General features: G+C 34.8%; 1 protein-coding gene across 1 annotated transcript in view; it reads left to right on the top strand.

Moving 5' to 3' along the window:
• The window catches only part of SMC3 (structural maintenance of chromosomes 3), a 32,332-nt gene extending 11,425 nt beyond the window's left edge, over window positions 1-20,907 (top strand). The window contains exons 8-29 of the mRNA XM_067709438.1: window positions 824-941; window positions 1,906-2,081; window positions 2,655-2,735; window positions 2,964-3,128; window positions 3,454-3,575; window positions 5,057-5,270; window positions 7,587-7,690; window positions 7,866-7,965; window positions 8,592-8,752; window positions 9,079-9,220; window positions 11,197-11,347; window positions 12,815-12,967; window positions 14,320-14,471; window positions 15,234-15,392; window positions 16,043-16,150; window positions 16,648-16,756; window positions 17,409-17,656; window positions 17,743-17,955; window positions 18,278-18,469; window positions 18,595-18,772; window positions 19,841-19,947; window positions 20,501-20,907. Coding sequence (XP_067565539.1) covers window positions 824-941; window positions 1,906-2,081; window positions 2,655-2,735; window positions 2,964-3,128; window positions 3,454-3,575; window positions 5,057-5,270; window positions 7,587-7,690; window positions 7,866-7,965; window positions 8,592-8,752; window positions 9,079-9,220; window positions 11,197-11,347; window positions 12,815-12,967; window positions 14,320-14,471; window positions 15,234-15,392; window positions 16,043-16,150; window positions 16,648-16,756; window positions 17,409-17,656; window positions 17,743-17,955; window positions 18,278-18,469; window positions 18,595-18,772; window positions 19,841-19,947; window positions 20,501-20,572 — 3,225 coding nt within the window. The 3' untranslated portion in view covers window positions 20,573-20,907. The remainder of the gene's footprint in view (window positions 1-823; window positions 942-1,905; window positions 2,082-2,654; window positions 2,736-2,963; window positions 3,129-3,453; window positions 3,576-5,056; window positions 5,271-7,586; window positions 7,691-7,865; window positions 7,966-8,591; window positions 8,753-9,078; window positions 9,221-11,196; window positions 11,348-12,814; window positions 12,968-14,319; window positions 14,472-15,233; window positions 15,393-16,042; window positions 16,151-16,647; window positions 16,757-17,408; window positions 17,657-17,742; window positions 17,956-18,277; window positions 18,470-18,594; window positions 18,773-19,840; window positions 19,948-20,500) is intronic.
• Window positions 20,908-23,371: the final 2,464 nt, after the last annotated feature.

Raw genomic sequence — 23,371 nt, 5'->3', positions numbered from 1 at the left:
AGAACATACCTGCAGTGTCCTAATAGCTTTCTGTTGTGCTATATTGAACTAGGGGAAAATCCTTTTAAAATGTCCACTTCTTATTTCATGTTGGAGGCTTTTTTAGGTATGTGTTGGAAAGTTAGCATTCAGAAGAAGTGATTAGAAAGAATATGGAGTTTCACTTTAAGAGCAAGAGTTTGAAAAGACTGTCTTTATAAGAGAAATTTCTTTAAAAGGAGGCTGGGGACTTCCCTGGCGGTCCAATGGTTAAGACTTCGCCTTCCAACTCAGGAGGTGCAGGTTCAGTCCCTGGTTGGGGAGCTAAGATCCCACATGCCTTGGGGCCAAAAAGCAAAACAGAAAACAGAAGCAATATTGTAACAAATTCAATAAAGACTTTAAAAATTGTCCACATCAAAAAAAACTTTAAAAAATAAAATAAAAGGAGGCTGATTTGAAAGCCGTTATCTGAGTCTTCCCTGCACACATACAACGTAGTAGGTCCCTTTACATCATTTCAGTTTTTGCTCATATGTCATTTCATATAAGCGATCTATGTCTGCCTCTTTTACAAGAGCATTACTGTCACTCCAGCTCTTTATGCTGTATTTTCTTATTTTGTTTTGTTTTTCCGCATAGCAATTATAATGTAATGGTATGCATACTTCCTGGTTTTTTTCCACTAGAAAGTAGGTTCCTCGAGGGCAAGACCTTTTCTGTTCATTGCTATTTTCCCAGTGTGAACTCATACTTAAAGCTTAGCATGTGAATAACTTTCAAGGTAGAGCTCTTAAAGAGCATTCTGTAGCTCTGTAAATAATTATTTTTCTAAAACTTTTAGATCAACCAGATGGCAACAGCACCAGATTCTCAGAGACTAAAACTATTAAGAGAAGTAGCTGGTACTAGAGTGTATGATGAACGAAAAGAAGAAAGCATCTCTTTAATGAAGGAAACAGGTAAAATAAATATGATTCTACATTATTCTTTTTGTTGTGAATTACTTTTTCATTGTGTTATGATACTTGAGAGGAGTTATCGTCAGAAGTGTATTGTATGATAATTTGCCTATATACTGAATGGAGAAAAAATTAGTTTCAGGATGTTTAAGGTTTGAGAGTTCCAATAATTTGTCTCTTTGAATAAAGAGTTGTTACTGTGAGATAATAGTGCTTTTCTAGGTCACCTACTTTGTGCTTCTAATGTCCTTTTTATTATTAGTGAGGATAATTATGTATTCCTCAAAAAATAATTGCTGGAATATCAGTTGGCATTAGGCTTTAAGTTGTTCAGGAGCAAGTAAATATGAAATTTTGAACTTCAGTCTTCCTTAGTACGTTTATTATGGAAACCCTACTTTGCTTTTCAAGTGCTGTGCCCTCTCATGGCTTAGAGTCAGAGAGTTTTGGGTTCAAAATCTTACTAATAATTACCTGATATTGTGACTTTAGGCTTGACCTCCCTGGTCCATAACTTTCCCATCTTGTGAAATCCTTTTTTATAGTTTGTAGTGGTGAGTAGAGGAGCAAAGTATCACCATGATTGGAATATAGTTGGTATTCAATATATGGTAGCTATAGATAATGCTGTTGTAAGAATTGAGAATCAGTGACACCAGTGATGTTAAGTACGTTTTTTTTTTTAATGTCATGGGAAGGCACACTGGCTTTTAAAGGAAGTTTAAACAGAGGCCTTTACCACATGTAATATAAGAATCAGTGTCACCATGTGTTTATTCTCCGATGCTTTTCATAATAAAGCATTTTAATGGCAATTTTAGCATCTTGGATTTGGTTACCACATAATATCAAAGAAATAATGCTAACGTTCTTAAGATTAAGTTTAACTCATGGTATATTTGAGAATTGATGTTACATAAAAATTTTATTGAACTCCTTCACCCCTCTCCCATTTATTTTTAAGAGGGCAAACGGGAAAAAATCAATGAGTTGTTAAAATACATTGAAGAGAGATTACATACCTTGGAGGAAGAAAAGGAAGAACTAGCTCAGTATCAGAAGTGGGATAAGATGAGACGAGCCCTGGAATACACCATTTACAATCAGGAACTTAACGAGACTCGTGCTAAACTTGATGAGGTAAAATACTTTGCCACTTCAGTATAATTTTATTTTTACGAATATATTAAACTCATTTTATATTTATACTTTTCAATGATTTTTAAACACAAACTTCAAAATTTTAAAACCTCTTAGTGAATTCATTACTCAGCAAATTTACACTATCAGTTTACTCCAAGGAAAATGCCTAGACCCACATAGTCCTTGCTGTAGTTGTATCTGAAATATAATTAGGTGGCGATGTCAGGCATACCAGGATGAGAGGAAGCCACCTTTAAAGTTTCATGAATTTTTTCCCTGGCTTTTTAAGGTGTAATTTGTAATTAGTATTGCTGACATTTTGTACAAAAATTTGTTTTAGGTAATGCTGAAAACTACAGGCATTTTCTATTTAAAACCACTACAATTATTTTTGGAAAAAAATTTTTAAGTGAATGTTTATTTTAACAGATATTTTAAAATTTTGCTAAAAATACTTAGCAGATATTAAAAAATTCAGCAGATATTTTAAAATTTAGCAGATATTTTAAAATTTTAAATACTGAACAAATTCGAAATGAGTTAGAAATCATAGCTTGGTTTTTTTCCCAGCTTTCTGCTAAGCGAGAGACTAGTGGAGAAAAATCCAGACAATTAAGAGATGCCCAGCAGGATGCAAGAGATAAAATGGAGGTAAGGTTATAAACCAGGTTTAGTCACATTTTTGACCACAGTAAACTTTTTGTACCAGAATTATAGAATGGTAACTTCAAGTGGGGTGTCACCGAGATTGAGTATTGGAAAGACAGTAGTACTGAAAGTTTAAATGAAAGAAAAAGAAGAGACAAATCAGTGGTGTCCTGATTTTGCTGTTGTATTTCTAGTTGTCTAACTCGTTTCTATTTGATACTTTTTGAGTAGGATATTGAGCGCCAAGTTAGAGAACTGAAAACAAAAATTTCAGCTATGAAAGAAGAAAAGGAGCAGCTCAGTGCTGAAAGACAAGAACAAATTAAGCAGAGGACTAAGTTGGAGCTTAAAGCCAAGGATTTACAAGATGAATTGGCAGGAAATAGTGAACAGAGGGTGAGTTAAAGTGCTAAAAATGAAAGATATAAATGTTCAGGTGAGTGGCAACTGCAGAGGACAGTCCTTTCTGTGGCACGGGTGCTTGAATTTTTGTAAAAGATTTGGCACATTAAAATAATTTGCATCCAAGTTGCAACTGAGTACTATCTTTGTTACTTACATTTAAAAGTTAGTTTTGTGTTGCAGGATCAGTTTAAAAATTAGTTTTGTGTTGCGTGATCAGTTTCATGCATTTTTTTCATGAGAAAATATTTTATGCTAGACTTATAAATTAAACAACAGTTTTTAAATAGATTGCATTTTTACTTATCTTCATTTACAGAAACGCTTATTAAAAGAAAGGCAGAAGCTGCTTGAAAAAATAGAAGAAAAGCAGAAAGAACTGGCAGAAACAGAACCTAAATTCAACAGTGTAAAAGAAAAAGAAGAGCGAGGAATTGCTAGGTCTGGGATTTTTTTCACCAACAATTCTAATTTTCTACATTGTTCCTCTATAGAACCTTATTAAGTAGTTATGGGTTAAGAAGGTACAGTAAATAAGGGCAAAAGTTAAATGTCCATTTCAAAGTAATAGGCAGTGTCGGCCAAGCATTATTGTATGCTTATTGCCTATTCAAAAGCCCTAGGAGATCGCAGTATCACCACTGTAAATTTGACAAACTTGAGGCTCTGGGGGTGTTCAGTAACTTGCCCAAGATAACGTAGCTAAATGTTGGGCATTTAAAAACATGCATGATGATTGTTCTTTTTTTACCCAAATTGTATCCTGCTGTGTGTTCATTCTCCCACTTTATGTCGTTTTAACATCTAGACATTTTAATATCTATCCGTAGATTGGACTTGCCAACGTTTGCTGATTTCACAATTTAGTACATTATCATGTTTTTATGCCACTTATGTTCATTTTAATGAATTGCCTGTTGATATCTTGTGTCCATTTTTTTCTGATTTTTTTTGTCGGCTTTTTAAAATAATTTATTTTATCCTACTTATTTTTGGCTATGTTGCGTCTTTGTTGCTCTACGCGGGCTTTCTCTAGTTGTGGCGAACGGGGGCTACTCTTCGTTGCAGTGCGCGGGCTTCTCATTGCGGTGGCTTCTCTCATTGTGGAGCACGGGCTCTAGGCGCGCGGGCTCAGTAGTTGTGGCTCATGGGCTCTAGAGCACAGGCTCACTAGTTCTGGTGCATGGGCTTAGTTGCTCTGTGGCATGTGGGATCTTCCCAGACCAGAGCTTGAACCCGTGTCCCCTGCATTGGCAGGCGGATTCTTAACCACTGTGCCACCAGGGAAGCCTCTTTTTTCTGATTTTTTTTCTGACGTTTTATAGGGTTGTTTTATGTTATCTGGGCATTAATATTTGTTCTGTATGTTGTAAGTGTTTTCTCTTGCCTTTTAATCTTTATAGTGTCTTTTATTGTAAGGAGTTGAAAATGTTCAAATAGTTAAATATAGTTGGAGCTATTTTGAAAATTCCTGAGATATGGGGTACTAGATTTGTGTAGGTTTACTGATTAACCCAGACCTGGAATGACCTTAAATCCCTAGAGGATGGGCTGTTTTACCTGACTGTAACTGATTTTGCAGTTAAATTAATGTTATATAGAACTAGTCCCAGGAGCTCCATTAGATAACAGTTACTTTTTATACTTAATTCCTTCTTTTTTTTTTTTTTTTTTTTCTTTTTTTTTACCACACCATGCGGCTTGTGGGATCTTAATTCCCAGACCAGGTATCAAACCCAGGCCCTCAGCAGTGAGAGAGCAAAGTCCCAACCACTGGATTGCCAGGGAATTCCCTTTAATTCCTTCTTTTATGGAATTATAGAAATGGTTATTGTCTCTGTGTACTCTTGAGGTATCTATTGCAATTAAACTTGGTTATTTCCTGTTGTCCTTTTCAAACCATTCTCTTCTATCTTGTGTAGATTGGCCCAAGCTACGCAGGAAAGAACGGATCTTTATGCAAAGCAGGGTCGAGGAAGCCAGTTTACATCAAAAGAAGAAAGGGATAAGTGGATTAAAAAGGAACTCAAGTCTTTAGATCAGGCTATTAATGACAAGAAAAGACAGATTGCTGCTATACATAAGGATTTGGAGGACACTGAGGCAAATAAAGAGAAAAATCTGGAGCAGTATAATGTAAGAACTTTCATAGCTGCTTTGTGAAATCTTTCAGAAGAGTGTGAACATGTGCAGTTTCATCTATTTCTTTAAGTTTTATTTGTAAATGGTTTATCTTAAAATATACAAGACCAGATACTTAATTAGGCAAGACCAGCACAATGTAATATGATACATATGGTAGTTCTCTTTTTCGAAGAAGAGTTCTTATATGTCAGTGAGTGTCCATATAGATTGAATGTATTTTAAAATATATTTTTATGACTTGGTAATATGTACCTGAACTCTACCCTTAACTAAAACATGACTTTATAGTAACTTAAAATTTTTCCATTTTTATATTCTAATGTAATTTTCTGTCAATGTAATAACTTACTGCAGAATGTATATATATTTTGTTAAAGCATTGGTGATTTTATAACATTTCTAAATGAATTAAACATTTACTATGCATGTTTAGTTAGCATTTTCTTAAAAAGTGAAGTAGAAGATAAAATCATTACTTTCAGAACAAGAAAGATCTTACATTATTTAAAATTAGAAAGGGAGAAAAATTCTTTAAGTGATATGTGTGGATATATATAGATGATTGGAAGTGATGAGAAGGGAGTGTGTAGGACAGGTGTAGGGTGAGAATATATATATACATGCCCAGAAGGAACCTTCTTACCCCATGAGATCTGTACCAGTTGGTATGGTTGGTTTATCCAAAAAAAGCCACTAAAAGCATAAAATCTCAAATGTGTATACTTATGTATATTTTATGTATAATATTTATATGTATTTTTTACACATATATAAATGTACATATTTATAAGTATTTAATTTTAAATAGATAAATATATGCGTATGTACCAATCTTTATTTTTTAGACTTCTTTTTTAAGAGTAGCTTTGGGTTCACAGCAAAATTGAGAGGAAGGTATAGAGATTTCTCATATGCCCCCTGCCCCCACACATGTATAGCCTCCTTATCAACCTCCTCCAGCAGAGTGTGTACCAGTCTTTTGATGTAGAGCCCAAGGTATTTCTTATGAATATGAGTAGTGATTGGAGTTCCTAGGGGACTTTCATGTTATGGACCACACATGTAAATACAGTTCTCCTTGAAGTTGGATGAGAACAGAATTCGGGTTTCAGTATAAGATCATATATCGCATTTAGTTGTCATGTTTCTGTTATCTCCTTTAATCTGGATCAGTTCCTCAGTCTTTTTGACTTTGCGACTTGACATTTTGAATTACTGATATAAAGTGCACAGTATCTATTAACTTATGTATTATATATTAAATAATTATTTTCCCTAGTCTTTTAGAGTTGATTTGCCCATTTAATCCAATTTTTAGTGACTCACCTTTGAGTTTGTCCAAAACTAAATCAATTTTTTTAAAGAAACAACTCTTCCTTGTACTCATATCATCAGTTTATCTAATATTTAATGTAATCAGTTACCCCAAAACAAAAACATAGTAGGAAGCAAACAGAACTGACTCTGTAACCATAAACAGCTCAACTGGTAGGAAAAGTGACCAGGAGTAATAGACAGCCTACTGGCCTTGAGAGTCCAGTGTACTTTGGGCTTTGTTCAGGATATTTTACGGAGGGGATGGAAAACACAGGTTGGTTGAGGTAGTCAGTTATTTGCGAATTTGTTAGTATAGTTTCAGCTGCAATAGCTACAGTTCTGTCTTGAAATAAAGAAAAGGCATTTTGTCTTGAGTTCATGGAAATATCGACCTCAACAGATGCCCTTTTGAAAAAGTTTAGTGATAAACCAAGATTTTGCAGTGAGAGGTTTTATTCATTCTTTCTCAAGCTTGAAGTTATTTTTCAGTATTTTAGCCACACTTACGTGTATCAAAATGACCACTTGTGAGGGTGAACTCTGTGCTTTATAATGGGTAGAGATGATTTTACAGTGCTAATTAATTGTACAAAACAGCCTTTTTGCTTCTTAGTCTGTTCCTACATCTCTTATGTTCTAGTGTGTGTTTAGAGGGGGAAGTATGAAAAGTATGCACTGCAGTGTTTTGAGAATTTATTAATGTATTTTTTCTTTTAAAATTCTAGGGTGTGTATTATAGAAGTAGTAAGGACATTAATGAACAAATTAATTGTTCTGATATATGTGTATGCCTGTTAAACCATCACCACAATTAATATAACAAGCCTGTTCATCACCCCAAAATGTTTCCCATACCCCTTGGTAATTCCTCCCTCCCTCCTTCCCTGTCCTCCCCTTCCATCCCCTGGTAACAACTGATCTGCTTTCTGTCACTATGGATTTGTTTGTATGGAATTGGATTTTAAATTTGAATTATTTTTATTTCCATAGAAACTGGATCAGGATCTTAATGAAGTCAAAGCTCGAGTTGAAGAACTGGACAGAAAATACTATGAAGTAAAAAATAAGAAAGATGAATTACAAAGTGAAAGAAAGTTAGTATAGCCTAAAATATGTCTTAATATTTTTGAGTAATGTAATTACTGGCTGTTAAAGTCTTTAAGTTATAAATTAACTATTGAAGTTTAATTTCAGTATTTATTCAAATTTGTATACTATTAGAATATTAATATTTTTAGAATTAAAGACAGTCTAATTTTTATTGATTAGTTACTTGTGGAGAGAGGAGAATGCAGAACAGCAAGCACTTGCTGCTAAAAGAGAAGATCTTGAAAAGAAACAGCAACTTCTTAGAGCTGCAACAGGAAAGGTGGGCAGGTTCTTTCATTACCTCAGTTTGCATTGTCAGTTATTATTGCGCAAGAATTTATTAGCTTTCAAGAGTAGAGGGCAAATTACTTGTCTTATAAATACGAAAGAATGGGTATCATTTAAGCACCCATGCTATTAAAGATAGCACTTTTGATTTTTAGATGGCGGGTCCATTTTTAATGTTGATGTCATAGAACAGAATCCATGATATAAAGTATTGCACGTAGTTGGCATATTTCAAGGGAGTGACCTGTTTTTGGAGAGAGTGTTTAATCTCTGGTATTTTTTTTATTTTTTTATTTTTTTAAATTTTTATTGGAGTATAGTTGATTTACAATGTTGTGTTAGTTTCAGGCGTACAGCACAGTGAGTCAGTTATATATATACATATATCCAGTCTTTTTTTAGATTCTTTTCACCTATAGGCCATTACAGAGTATTGAGTAGAGTTCCCTGTGCTATACAGTATGTCCTTATTAGTTACCTATTTTATATATAATAGTGTGTATATGTCAATCCCATTCTCCCAATTTGGTATATTTTTTAATGCTTAGAGTAATGGGTTCATTTCTTACCAGCAGGAGTGCCATTGGCACTATTTTAATATTTTTCACTTCTAAACAGGCCATTTTAAATGGAATAGATAGTATAAACAAAGTGCTAGACCACTTTCGTCGAAAGGGAATAAACCAGCATGTTCAAAATGGCTATCATGGTATTGTGATGAATAACTTTGAATGTGAGCCTGCTTTTTACACATGCGTGGAAGTCACTGCTGGAAATAGGTGAGATGTTTTTGCTTGATATTTTGAGTTTTTAAAGGAAAGAGGGAATAAGAGTAACCTAAGAAACAACTTTTTGTAGTTTTAATACAATATGTCTCCCATTGTCGTCTATTCTCAGTTACTTAATTTTCTAATTAAAGATGTAGATGCTAAGTGTTTGTTCCTAATTGTAGAAGCTAGAAATTTCCCTTTTTTGTACTTCCTCTCCCTCCGTTGAAATTTTCTAAGTAGCCCTCCCCATACAAATTGGATTGCATAGAAAAAAAGTGAATTGTTTGCTTAAATGTTTATAGCACTTCAGATGTATCTGTTCTCTTTACATGTAGGTTGTTTTATCACATTGTTGATTCAGATGAAGTCAGCACGAAGATTTTGATGGAGTTTAATAAAATGAACCTACCTGGAGAGGTTACTTTTCTGCCTCTTAACAAATTAGATGTAAGGGATACTGCCTATCCTGAAACCAATGTGAGTTGATGTGTGTTAAGGTCTATCTTCCTTTCAATACGTTTTTTCTTGTGTTTAGCACATCCTAGTGCACAGGCACTGTACATTGGGATTCACGTGGTCTGTGAGATAAACATTCCTGTCTTACCGAAGAGCATAGTGCTGGATGAGGAAAGGAAGGGAGACAGAGGTCACAGCCAAGACATAAAACAAACCATTGCAAAATGTGCAAAGTGTTAAAATATTGGGTTGGCCAAAAAGTTCATTTGGGTTTTTCCTGAAGATGTTACGGAAGAACCCCAACGAACTTTTTGGCCAAACCATACATAAGCACAGGATACTTTGAGAGTGTATCTCAGGGAGACAAAATTAAGATGAAGTAGCTGGAGAAGAATTCCCTGAGGAACTATCATTTAAAGTAAATATTTTAAAGTTTTCTGAATGTACTTTTTTTAAATGGCTTATAAATTAGAGTAAAAATACCTAGCAAGATGACAGGCTCTGAAAGCATACTGTTGCTTTTGTTATTAGCTGGTATATTTTTAAACAGATTAAAAATGTTCCCTGGACATCATTCTTGAAAAAAATGTAATTGCTTTGAGGTGTTTGGCTTCAGAATATTGATGGTAGTAGCAACTATTTCACTATTTTTTAAGGTTAAAGCTAAAACCCTATGAGAATGATCTACAATTTAAGAGGAACAGTGAGAATCTTATAAGCCATTTTAGTGGTTAGCTTTTTCTTCTTTTAAATTTACGAATTATCTGTGAAGTTTTGGGGAGGAGAAATTGAGTCATAAATGTGATGTGTGAATGAAGCAAGACACACAAGAATGCATGTAAGCATGGTTCCCTTTACACTACCTGAACAAAATAAGCTTAGATGATATAACTAGAAGTGCAAGGAAGTAGTGACCACAAAGTTATATTGGGTTGGCCAAGAAGTTCGTTCGGGTTTTTCCTAACAGGTTATGGAAAAACCCGAATGAACTTTTAATAGTGTCATCCCCAGCAGGTAACCATTGAAGGTAACCACTATGATTAGGAAAGGGTTACACTCATGGCTTCTGGGTGTCAGTAGTGTTTTGTTTCATGTCCTGCATGGTGGTTATATTGGTGTTTGCTTCATAATTATTAATTTAAGCTTAACATATTATTGCATTTTTCTGTATGTAGGATGTATTTCTTTTTCTTTTTTTTTGCGGTATGCGGGCCTCTCACTGCTGTGGCCTCTCCCGTTGTGGAGCATAGGCTCCGGACGCACAGGCTCAGCGGCCATGGCTCACGGGCCTAGCCGCTCCGCAGCATGTGGGATTTTCCCAGACCAGGGCATGAACCCGTGTCCCCTGCATCAGCAGGCGGACTCTCAACCACTGCGCCACCAGGGAAGCCCGTATTTCTTAATTTAAAAATTCTGTTGCCAGTCGAGAGAAAAAAGGGAAAATAAATTTTATCTGAAAAATTTTTTTTCTGAATATCTAACTTAGGTTATATATCTGTAGATAGAGATAAAATAAAATGAAAATATTTTGAGGAAATACTACTAGTTTACATTTGGCGCTTCTATGTGACAGAGGCTATCCTAAGTGTTTCACATATATAACTTGCCTAGACTTAACAACTTTGTCAGGAAGGTACTGTTGTTATTGCAGTTTTATAGATGAAGTGACTGATACATAGAGAAGTTAAGCAACTTGTCCAGAGCACACATCTGAACAGCAGAACTGGGATTTGAGCTTGAGCAGTCTGGCTCCAGAGCCACTAAGCTCTTTATCACTGTGCTCTAATACTGAAAACCTGGATGATTTACATGAGCACAATTTCCAGTATATTTCAGTAGAATGATTTTTCTAACTTTTTCAGTATAAAAACCAACAGTTTTGAAATATAAAGGTATTTTGTTTGTATTTCAGGAAGATGTAATTCATGATTCTGCTAACACATTTTAATTAACTGTGTTTTGATCTCTTTGCTTGCTTGTAAAATATTCATTTTTAGGATGCTATTCCTATGATAAGTAAATTGAGGTACAATCCCAGATTTGACAAAGCTTTCAAACATGTGTTTGGAAAAACACTTATTTGTCGTAGTATGGAAGTTTCAACCCAGTTGGCCCGTGCTTTCACTATGGACTGCATTACCCTGGAAGGTTTGTAATAATAATTCTTAGCTTTGAACAAATAAATTCCATTTTAGTTTTAAGAGTGTTTGAAAATTCATGTCCAGTTATTTCTCATTTTTAAAATAGTTGGTTTCTTCAAGTCAGAATGTAAAAAGGGTCAACCTCTTTATATTTAGTTGATGTCTCTTAAGTATAATCATTTGATGTATAGTAGAGTTTCTTAACCTTTTTTGCACCATGGACTTCCTTTGGTTCTTTGGTGAAGCCTCCGGACCTGTTCTCAAAATGTTATATTTTATTCATTTATTTTTGGCCTCATTTGGGTCTTCGTTGCTGCGCACGGACTTTCTGTAGTTGCTGTGAGCGGGGGCTACTCTGCGTTGCAGTGCACGTGCTTCTCATTGCGGTGGCTTCTCGTGTTGTGGAGCACGGGCTCTAGGCCCACAGGCTTCAGTAGTTGTGGCTCGCGGGCTTAGTTGCTCCGTGGCATGTGGGATCTTCCTGGACCAGGGCTCAAAGCCGTGTCCCCTGCATTGGCAGGCAGATTCTTAACAACTGCACCTCAAGGGAGTCCTCAAATTTTCTTAGTGGTCCAAAAATATTTTTCTATCCAGGATCCAATCAAGGATGCATTCAATGCCTTTTCTTTAGATTCTTTCAGTTTCAGTATAGGACAGGTCTCCCGTTTTCCTCCCACCCCAAGAAATTCACTTTCTCAAAGTCTTGTGTTCTGGATTATCTTACTGCTTTCTCTTCATTAGGTTTAGGTTAAGCATTCTTGGCATGAGTGATGTGTACTTCTTATTGCACTACACAATGTGTCCCACTGTTACTGATGCCAGGTTTGACCACTAACAAATCTTGGTTGTAAAGATGCCTTATCCCCTTTGTAATTAATAAGTGATATGTGGGATTATCCTTTAAGAATACATGAATATCAGGTTCCCCCAAACTTCTTCACCAGTGGTTTAGCATGCTTTGGTGACCCTTGCTTGACTCAAGTTAATACATTGGGGGTTTCTAAATGGTGGTTCTAAAATTCTGTGATTGCTTCTATATTTATTAGCTGTCACTCTTCTGTAAAGAGCCCCATCCTTTTTTCTTTTTTATGTATTGCTGTGATTCATGGACTTCTTTTTTTAATTCAGTGTATTATCACATTGCCATCATCATTTTTGATTTTCAGATTTTCCCATTTGTGGCTAGTGGGAATTTCAAGCTAGGTTCTGTGTCCTGTTGACATGTTCCTATTAGTCTTTAACACTTCTTTCCTTTCTGGCGGATGTTCAGGCTCACCTAGAAGGTATATTTTTTTAAATGCAAATGTTAATGTTGTAAAGCAAAATTTTTTCCAGAGTGACTTAAACTCTTAACTTTTACATTCTTATTAAATAGGTAAAGCCTTTAGATTAGTCATTTGATTATTAATCAATTTATTATTGAATAAAGAAGTTGTTATACAGAATTACTAATTTTCTTATGTTTTGTTTATAGGTGACCAAGTTAGTCATCGGGGTGCTTTAACTGGAGGCTATTATGATACAAGGAAGTCTAGACTTGAATTACAAAAAGATGTTAGAAAAGCAGAAGAAGAACTAGGTGAGCTTGAAGCAAAGCTCAATGAAAATCTGCGCAGAAATATTGAAAATATCTTTTTGTCCTGTGTTGCTGTAGAGAAATAACTGTTTTGGTTGGGAATATAGAATCTTTTGCATGTTAGATGTATTTTCTCATATGCCGTGGGGAAAAGTATCCCATGTGTTTGACTTTTATTTAAGCACAGGAGCTTATGTAGTAAGTCTTTAAATTCTGAAGACAGGGAAAACTAAAAACTATTTTAACATCCTTTGCTTAGCTGTTAAATAGCTAGTAGCAATAAATCTACTTCTGAGAGAAAAGAACCTGAGGAATACAAAAATTTAAGGTTATGGAGGGAACTGAGGAGTATTTGTCAGACAGTTTTATAGGAGGAAAACCAGGATAGTATTTCAGTGGAAGAAGGGTGGACAGTATCAGGAATGCCACATACTAAGTAGAAGTTAAATATATAAAGGTTGAAAAATGTCCATTAGAGGTTATTATCTTGAGGCTCAGATTTAGTATTAGTGGAGGAAATGGCCATCAAAACGCAAGTCTTAGTAACCATAGTTCTCTTAGTTCTTTCAAATAAAAATGGTGTTCTGTGAAGAGTGACTAGTTCGATTCACAACTGTGAGACACTTGTGCACGTGCATCTTCTTAAAACAACCATGGTATAAGGTAGAAGTGCTTTATGTGTACTTTGCATTATGTCACACAATATTAAGTACAGGTACTCAAGCAGCAAAAATAATTATTTTTACTGCTTCATTAGGATATTCTTTATTGGAACTGGCATTTTTTAAAATGTGAGTTTATAGCTTTTCTGTCATCAGTTGCAAGCAAAAGCACAAAGAAAAAGGTAAACAGACATCTTAGTTTTAACTTTGCAGGGGTCTGCATAGCATACTTTTGAGAACTGCCCAAATTTGGCAAGATGTGAGCACGAAGCATGGGGAAATACTAATAAAAAAGAGGTTTACAGTAGGCACCAACTACTTTCCTATATTTGATAATCCAGCTAGATGGAGTTATTCTTCTACATCGGGCAAGACCTCCTCTTCATATCTGACTCCCTTATATAGTGCTGTAAGCATAATAGATTATATAGTAAATATTTGTTGAATGAAAAAATATATATGTATTTCATTTAGCTTCCTTTAGGGCTTCCCAGGACTGTATTTATTATTTATTTTTTTGTATAGCAATTAGTAAAACAGTATGTGTGTTATTTTGAGAGAGAAGTGGGGTGAAATGTTTTAAGCTGCTTTTATGACTGAACACAGTGTAGTATTTAATTCAGTGTTGTTATGGTCCATAAATTTGTGGAAATAGCTTTATTTACGGGTAAAGAAAAGGAAGGGGGATACACAATGTTTTGTTAACAGGCACCAAAGAGAATTTTCCTTAGCCTTGTATATGGATTAATAATGAAATTGATCAGCTGATGAACCAAATGCAGCAGATAGAGACTCAGCAAAGGAAATTTAAAGCATCTCGAGATAGCATATTATCAGAAATGAAGATGTTAAAAGAGAAGAGGCAGCAGTCAGAGAAAACCTTTATGCCCAAGGTTCGTTAAGTATGCTTTTTTTAATAGATTTGTTTTAATTATAAAGATTTGGGGTGGACCATATATTATATAAGTTATATAACATATACATTCAGTTCCATTTTCATTTAGGCCCATGCTTTTGGGAATCTACATGTATCTTTATCACACTTTTACCCATGAGTACCCAGAGTCTCCTTTTGTAGGCCTCATTCAGACTTTCCAACTTCATTAAACAAATAGGCATTTTGAGCTGCGGCATAATAGCACTGCCTGATAGTAGTCAGCCAGTATCCATTTTTGTCTATAAAGTACTATTTATGGATTTATTTGATTGCATTCTGTCCAGATTGTGCCAAAATGAGTAGAAAGTAAACTATTACTGCTATTACAAATGATAATACACACTGGTGTCATAAACATGAAGCAGTTTTGACAAAAAACTATTAATTTTGTACATCAATAGTACTAAAACAACGAAGTTTAGAATATATATATATGCACCCACAATTATACCACCCTAACATTCTAGCAACTTCTTTATATAGTTTGACCATGGAATATGATGTGTTACACACATCCTGCAAATACTGCATCATAAATATTTTTCTTGTTGCTACATAGTTCTAATTATCAAATATAATGGATATCTAGTATTTAATTGAGTTAATATGATTACTTAGCTCACTTTAATATCAAATTTAGATAGTTGCCAATTTTTCACTATTATAAGTGATACACTGACTAGTACGTTTATTAATAAATGGATAATCTGTCATATAGCAACGTAGCTTACAAAGTTTGGAGGCAAGTTTGCATGCTATGGAGTCCACCAGAGAATCGCTGAAAGCAGAACTTGGAACTGATTTGCTTTCTCAACTTAGTCTGGAAGATCAGAAGAGAGTAGATGCACTGAATGATGAAATTCGTCAACTTCAGCAGGCAAGTAGAGTTGACAGGAAAAAAATTTTTTGTTGACAATTGGCTGTTGTGAAAAGTGTCTTTCTGGCTAATAAAGGAATGTGAAAGAGATTATTGAGAAAATATAAGACTTATTAGACTTCTAATATCCATTAAAGTAAATGAGGTTTTAATAAGTTTTTCCAAACCATATGTTAGGATTGTGTAAGAAATCTTTGTTTTCTTTCATCTTACTTAATGCCCATTTGTCATTGGTAAGATGGAGCTTGTCACCTTTGCTGTATTTATTGACCTGACCACCTTTACATATTTAATAATATTGTCTTGATTAAACATTTTAACAACATTTGATTTTTAAATACAGAGATGTAAGCAATTAATACTAAGTTCAAAACACGAAAAGCAGGAAAAGAAAAATATTTTTGGTAGCATGCCTTATAAAAAGAACCAGGCACAGAAACAGCATTCTGAATAGATAAGAGGGAAAATGAAGAAAATACAGGGCTTTTTTTTTTTTTTTTTTTTTTTTAACATATAGGGCCTTTTGGAAAGGTGTAAAATTATTTCAGCTCATTTGAACAAAAATAATGGAGAAAACAACAGATTGATAGCATTCCTGTATGTGAAATGTGCATGGCTGTGTAGACAAAGAATTTTGTTTTTTCTTCTAGGAAAACAGACAGTTGCTAAATGAAAGAATTAAGTTAGAAGGTATTATTACTCGAGTAGAGACTTACCTCAACGAGAATTTAAGAAAGCGCTTGGACCAAGTAGAACAGGTATGTTCTTTTTCTAGGGTTCCTTGACAAGCATAACCTTTTGATAATGCTTATATGAGAGACTCTGATTTAGAGTATGGGCTCTGGGGACAGAAAGCCTAGCAGTCTGACCACCTGCCCTGGCTTGGAGTTCTAGCACTGCCACCTAGTGTACAGTACTGGGCAAGTCATCTAATATTTCTAAGCTCCAGTTTCCTCTTGTGTAAAATAAGCATAGCAGTAGTACCTGTTTTGTATGATTATCTGGCACATTCTAGGTAGTAAATATTAGTTATGAATATTTTCTCATCAGTAGTCAGATGCTAAGAAGTTTTCTGGTAATTTTTTCCCCTTTAATGGATACATTAAGTATTTACAATTATTTTAAATATGTTTTTTGGTTTTAAGTGTTTATTCAGACATATCAACAGCTATATAAACGGCAGTTATAACATTTTGAAACTAACAAAATTCATATTTTTGTGGTTTAATGCTCTTAAGTTCCTTTTGTGTTGTAGGAACTCAATGAACTGAGAGAGACAGAAGGGGGTACTGTTCTCACTGCTACAACCTCAGAACTTGAAGCCATCAATAAAAGAGTAAAAGATACCATGGCACGATCAGAAGGTGAATTTTTATTTAGTAAAAATATTTTTGGTATTTAGTTAAATTTAGCTTATTGGTTTTATAGGATTGTTTACTACAAAATGAAATATCCAAATAGGCAAAAGCATGTACCAATAGTTTTATGTGTTTTCCATCATCATAAACAGTTTATAGTGAACAGAGTTTAGGGTGTTGATTATAAATAGTAACCTTTGTTTTGTTGAAATGTTTGTGACAATTTTATGAGAGACCATAATATTACTAGTTTCATTGACAAAAGTACGAAATAGCTGAATCAAGTTTCTTATCACTAGTTGCTGAGAAGAAAACTATTTTAGGTTTTTATAAACATTAAATGTAAACTGTATACCTTGACTCATGTACACTCCCAATTTTGTTCTGAAGTTTTTCATAAGTTTTCACAGTAAAATTTAAACCTATTTATTTTGATAGATTTGACCTTGAAAATCTTTAGTCACCTAACACTCTGGCTTTAAAACAGGTGTTTTGGGGAAATCCCTGGCGGTCCAGTGGTTAGGACTCTATGCTTCCACTGCTGAGGGCCTGGGTTCAATCCCTGGTCATGGAACTAAGATTCCTCAAGCCACGCAGCTTGGTCAAAAAAATAATAAAATAGGTGTTATGGCCTAATTTGGTTTTCCCCCCATTTTAGATTTGGACAATTCCATTGATAAAACAGAAGCTGGAATTAAGGAGTTGCAGAAAAGTATGGAGCGCTGGAAAAATATGGAAAAAGAACACATGGATGCTATAAATCATGACACTAAAGAACTAGAAAAGATGACAAATCGACAAGGCATGCTACTGAAGAAGAAAGAAGAGTGTATGAAGAAAATTCGAGAACTTGGATCACTTCCCCAGGAAGCATTTGAAAAATACCAAACACTGAGCCTCAAACAGGTAAATCTAATTGGTTTTAAATTTGAAATCTCATTGCAAATTTCCCTGTATGTGGATTTATTTACACATTTTTTTCCTCTTTATAGTTGTTTCGAAAACTTGAACAGTGCAACACAGAATTGAAGAAGTACAGCCATGTTAACAAAAAAGCTTTAGATCAGTTTGTAAATTTCTCTGAGCAGAAAGAAAAGTTAATAAAGCGGCAAGAAGAGTTGGATAGGGGGTACAAATCAATCATGGAACTGATGAATGTACTTGAACTTCGAAAATATGAAGCTATTCAGTTGACTTTCAAACAGGTATGTTTCTATTTGTAGTAAACACACAAGCTAAAGTCTTCAGGTATTATTCAGTCTGTTATTCAATTTGTAAAGATTTTTAAACTTTTTTTCCACTGATAATTGGATCTGAAACATAAAAACAAATCCAGTATATAGGTTGCAAATATAGTAACTGGAATGTTTTATACAGCTCTTAAAGGGGATCCAATCTGTTATTCTTGTTCTTAAGATTAAAAAAATAAAACTATTTTTGATTGCTTTTAAATTTTATCTTTTTTTAAAAAAATACATATTCCAGTTGACACCCTATCTATCTATCTATCTATCTGTTTATTTTAAGGTATCCAAAAACTTCAGTGAAGTATTCCAAAAGTTGGTACCTGGTGGCAAAGCTACTTTGGTGATGAAGAAAGGAGATGTGGAAGGCAGTCAGTCTCAGGATGAAGGAGAAGGGAGTGGTGAAAGTGAGAGGGGCTCTGGGTCACAAAGCAGTGTTCCATCAGTTGACCAGTTCACTGGAGTTGGAATTAGGGTAAAATACCTTTACATTCAATTTTCCCCAGAGCGTTATCATAGTAGAATTTGTAGACTATTTTGTGAATCTAAATTGGTACATTTTTACCCCTTTGAGATATAACTCATTAAATATTTTCTTAGGTGTCATTTACAGGAAAACAAGGTGAAATGAGAGAAATGCAACAGCTTTCAGGTGGACAGAAATCCTTGGTAGCTCTTGCTCTGATTTTTGCCATTCAGAAATGTGACCCAGCTCCTTTTTACTTGTTTGATGAGATTGACCAGGCTCTGGATGCTCAGCACAGAAAGGCTGTGTCAGGTACAGTTTTGGTTTCATAGTTTCATAGTAACTTGCTAGAAATGATAGCTTACCTCTTTTTTTTTTTTTTTTTTTTACTTTTTTTTTTCCCCTTCATCCCCACTCCACTAAATTCCCTCACTTTCTTTTTTTTAAAAATTTATTTATTTATTTTTGGCTGCATTGGGTCTTTGTTGCTGCGCTCAGGCTTTCTTTAGTTGTGGCAAGCGGGGGCTACTCTTCGTTGCGGTATGTGGGCTTCTCATTGAGGTGGGTTTGTTGCGGAGCATGAGCTCTAGGCCCGCAGGCTTCAGTAGTTGTGGCACGTGGGCAGCAGTAGTTGCGGCTCGCAGGCAGCAGTAGTTGTGGCTTGCGGGCTTAGTTGCTCCGTGGCATGTAGGATCTTCCCAAACCAGGGCTCAAACCCATGTCCCCTGCATTGGCAGGCATATTCTTAACCACTGTGCCACCAGGGAAGCCCCAATAGCTTACCTCTTTTATAGTATATTTCTTGTTGCCTGAGATATCCAGGGAGCCTGGACAGGGTATTAGTAAATAAAATAATTTCTCTTTGAACAATTTTTCAAAAACCTAGTATTAGACTGCAAAGTTTAGTTCTGTGAGAAATAGATGTAATAATTGAAAATCCTCCTCCAGTTAAACTTTTATACAAACGTCTCTCCTTTAAACACTTTTTCTCAATGCTTGAATAGTCCCTGTCATAAACAATGTTGATGTGTTTAAATAATCTATATGTGATTTTTAGTAAGTTTATGCAAACAAATCCAGTATACAGGTTGGGGGTGTGGGTAGCAGGAAAAGGTTGCTTTTGGTTTTTTGTGTGAGAAAATTTACTTTGCTCTGACATTATTTCTAATGCTGTGTTAGAAGGTGTTGCTTCTTTATATTCTGTAACTAAGTTATTTGTGTTAAAGATTTATCCCTAGTTTAAGAAACAAGTTGATATTTTTTGTAGATGTATGCATGCAGGCAGTTTTAAGTTTTAGGTAAGAGTAAAAAGATAGTTGCTTTTTAAATTTTCATTTCAACTAAAAAAGGGTTTTATTAGATTACTATTTCTTTTTACAGATATGATTATGGAACTTGCTGTACATGCTCAATTTATTACAACTACTTTTAGGCCTGAATTGCTTGAGTCAGCTGACAAATTCTATGGTGTAAAGTTCAGAAATAAGGTAATTTTTTTTATATTAAGTTTAAGTTTATGTAGTTTTCAATCCATTATACTGTTGAATTCTTGTTTTATGTTACTTAAGTATGAAAAAATTTAGAAAGTTATTGAAAAAAACTTAAAATGCCTGTGAAGGTTATCAGTTTTTTTTGTAGCATTCATTGCATTGGTTTTATTTTTATTGGCGTTAAGAGACACTATCTTCCTATCTATCTCTTTAGTGCTTATTTAATTCACAGTCTTAAACAGTTACATAAGTTCATTTATATTTGGTTAGACCACACAACTCTTCCTGGTGCTTTCAGCCTTAAGATTCTTTAAAATAGCAAAGTAATAAAAACTGAACAAAAATATGGTTCAAATATTTTTAAACTCATGCATTGAACAAACAGCATTGTAAATAAAGGTTTTATCAGTCAGTGTTTTAGAGTCATTTGACTTGTTATGTAAAATATTCAGGTGATTGGGTGTATTTTTAAAATATTACCCTATACAGGGGAACACTGATATATTTCTTTAAGATTTAACAGATTTTGTTTTTAACATTTATTCTTCAGGTTAGTCATATTGATGTGATCACAGCAGAGATGGCCAAAGACTTTGTAGAAGATGATACCACTCATGGTTAATTGGAAAATACTTCCCATTGGTTTGGAAGATGTGTATAGTAATATGATCCTCATACCCAGGAACTGTAAATTTAAACCTAAATATCTGGTCATTATTAATAGTTTTCAGACTTAGAGCATACATAGCCCTTTTATATTTCTGTCATTGTATTTTATAACATGCTCTGTAATGTTACATTTCTACTTATAGTTTAAGAATTTTTCCCACACAACCTTTTGTAAAGTGTCCTCCTATTTTAAATCTTTTAAAATGTGCTAAATAGTCTTTCCTAATTATTTTATCTGTTATATTGCCTCTTTTTTATAGCTTCAATTAAATAATTCGTTTTATGACTTTGTGTTTTATGTGGCTTTTTATTTATGGTTCTATGATTAGAAACAAATTTTTCTTAAATATCTACCTTTTGTTTTGCTTAAGAAAAGGTCTGCCTTCACCTAAAAGAAGTTTTTTTTTTTTTTTTTTTTTTTTGCGGTACGCGGGCCTCTCAGTGTTGTGGCCTCTCCTGTTGCGGAGCACAGGCTCCGGACACGCAGGCTCAGAGGCCATGGCTCACGGGCCCAGCCGCTCCGTGGCATGTGGGATCTTCCCAGACCAGGGCACAAACCCGTGTCCCCTGCATTGGCAGGCAGACTCTCAACCACTGTGCCACCAGGGAAGCCCCTAAAAGATTTTTAAAACACAGTTTAATATTCTGTTGAATTACAGCAGTGATTCCCAATCCTGGCTGCATTTTTAAATCCATAAGTGAGCTTTTAAAAATGTAACATTGCTGGGCTTCCCTGGTGGCGCAGTGGTTGAGAATCTGCCTGCCACTGCAGGGGACATGGGTTCGAGCCGTGGTCTGGGAAGATCCCACATGCCACAGAGCAACTAGGCCCATGAGCCACAACTACTGAGCCTGCGCATCTGGAGCGTGTGCTCCACAACAAGAGAGGCCGCAACGGTGAGAGGCCCGCACACTGCGATGAAGGGGCCCCCACTCGCTGCAACTAGAGAAAGCCCTCGCACAGAAACGAAGACCCAACACAGCCAATAATAAATTAATTAATTAAAAAAAAATGTAACATTGCTGAAATCTTTCCCTAGACCACTTGAATCGAAATCTTTAAGGCATAGGGTCTTGTTCATTGTTAATTCTAAAGTTCTGCAAGGTGATTCTGACCCTCAGTGAGGGTTAGAACCCCTGCTTTAACTCAATGTAACAGTCCTTTAAAAAGTATTTTTAATTTAAAACGGCAGTGTGTTTAATAGAAGTTGGGGAGAGTATCCAAGAAATTGAGCTATAAAATTTCCTTGTTTTTCTGGATAAGTAGTTTGGAAAACCTTGTTATTGAAACATTGGTCTTTTCCCAGATTAGAGCTTTGCTGCTTATTGTGTTTTAAAATTGCTTTATTGAGGTAATTCATACCGTAACATTCACCCATTAAAATGGTGCAATTCAGTGCTTTTTAGTTTATTCACAGAATTGTGCAACTACCTCTACAATCTAATTTTAGAACATTTCAGTTACCCCAAAAGTAACACTGTACCCATTAGCAGTCACTCTACATCTCCCTCTCCCCTTATCATTTCTCTGGCGACCACAAATCTACTTTGTCTCATACTATGGATTTGCCTGTTCTGGACATTTCATATAAATGGAATCATACAGTATGGGACCTTTTGTGACTGACTTCCTTTATTTAGCATGTTTTCAAGGTTCATTTATGTTGTAGCACATACCGGGACTTGATTCCTTTTTATTGCTGAATAATATCCCATTGTATGAATATACAATTTGACCCTTGAACAACATGGGTTTGAACTGCTCAGGTTCACTTATACTTGGGTTTTTTTCAGTATAGCACCTGTATTGTCATTTTATTGATCTTTAAGTATGAGGATAAAGATTGTGTTCATAATATGAGGAATCAAAAGATCTAGGGTTTGAGGCCTTATTCTATCCAAACTGTTTTAGCTTCCTGCCCTTGGGTGAGTAATTTATCAATTCCTTTGTTTTTGAGGCAGAGATAACAGTACATGAATTTTCAACCCCAAAGGGGAGTCAGCACCACTAACCTATATGTTGTTCAAGGGTCAACTGTATACCATGGTTTGTTTATCCATTCATTAGTTGGACATTTGGGTTGTTTCTACCTTTTGGCTATTATAAATAATGCTATTTATGAACAAGTTTTTTTTGTGTGAATATGTTTTCATTTTTCTTGGGTATTTACCCTGGATTGGAATTGTTGGGTCATATGGTATGTTTAACATTTTGAGGAACTGCCAGACTTTTCCAAAGGCTGCACCATTTTACATTTCCACCAGTAATATATGAGGGCTATGTTTTTTTCCACATCCTCACCAATACTTATTTTTCTGTCTTTTTAGTATAGCCATTCTTATGTGAAGTAGTACCTCATTGTGGTTTAAATTTGCATTTTCCTAATGACTAATGATGGTAAGCATCTTTTTATGTGCTTACTGGTCATTTATATATTTTCTTCAGCGAGATGTCTGATACATATATGGGCAAAATATATGGGCATATATATGGGCAAAATATATGGGCATATATTTTGCCCATATTTAAATTCTGTTACTCGTGTTTTTATTATAGAATCATAGTTTGCATTATTATAGAATACTAATAACAGAAGTTAGAGTTCTTTATTCTGGATGCAAAAGACCCTTGTCAGGTGTGTGACTTGTAAATACCCCAGCCCTTGGATTGTCTTTTTACTTTCTTAATGGTATCTTTTGAAGCATAACATTTAAAAGAAATAAGCTCGTTTGTCCAGATTTCCTCCTAAGG

This window comes from Pseudorca crassidens, chromosome 16 (assembly GCF_039906515.1).
Source record: "Pseudorca crassidens isolate mPseCra1 chromosome 16, mPseCra1.hap1, whole genome shotgun sequence".
Classification (NCBI taxonomy): Eukaryota; Metazoa; Chordata; class Mammalia; order Artiodactyla; family Delphinidae; genus Pseudorca; species Pseudorca crassidens.
Note: the sequence above shows the minus strand (reverse complement) of the source record. Positions and strands in the feature narration are given on the sequence as shown.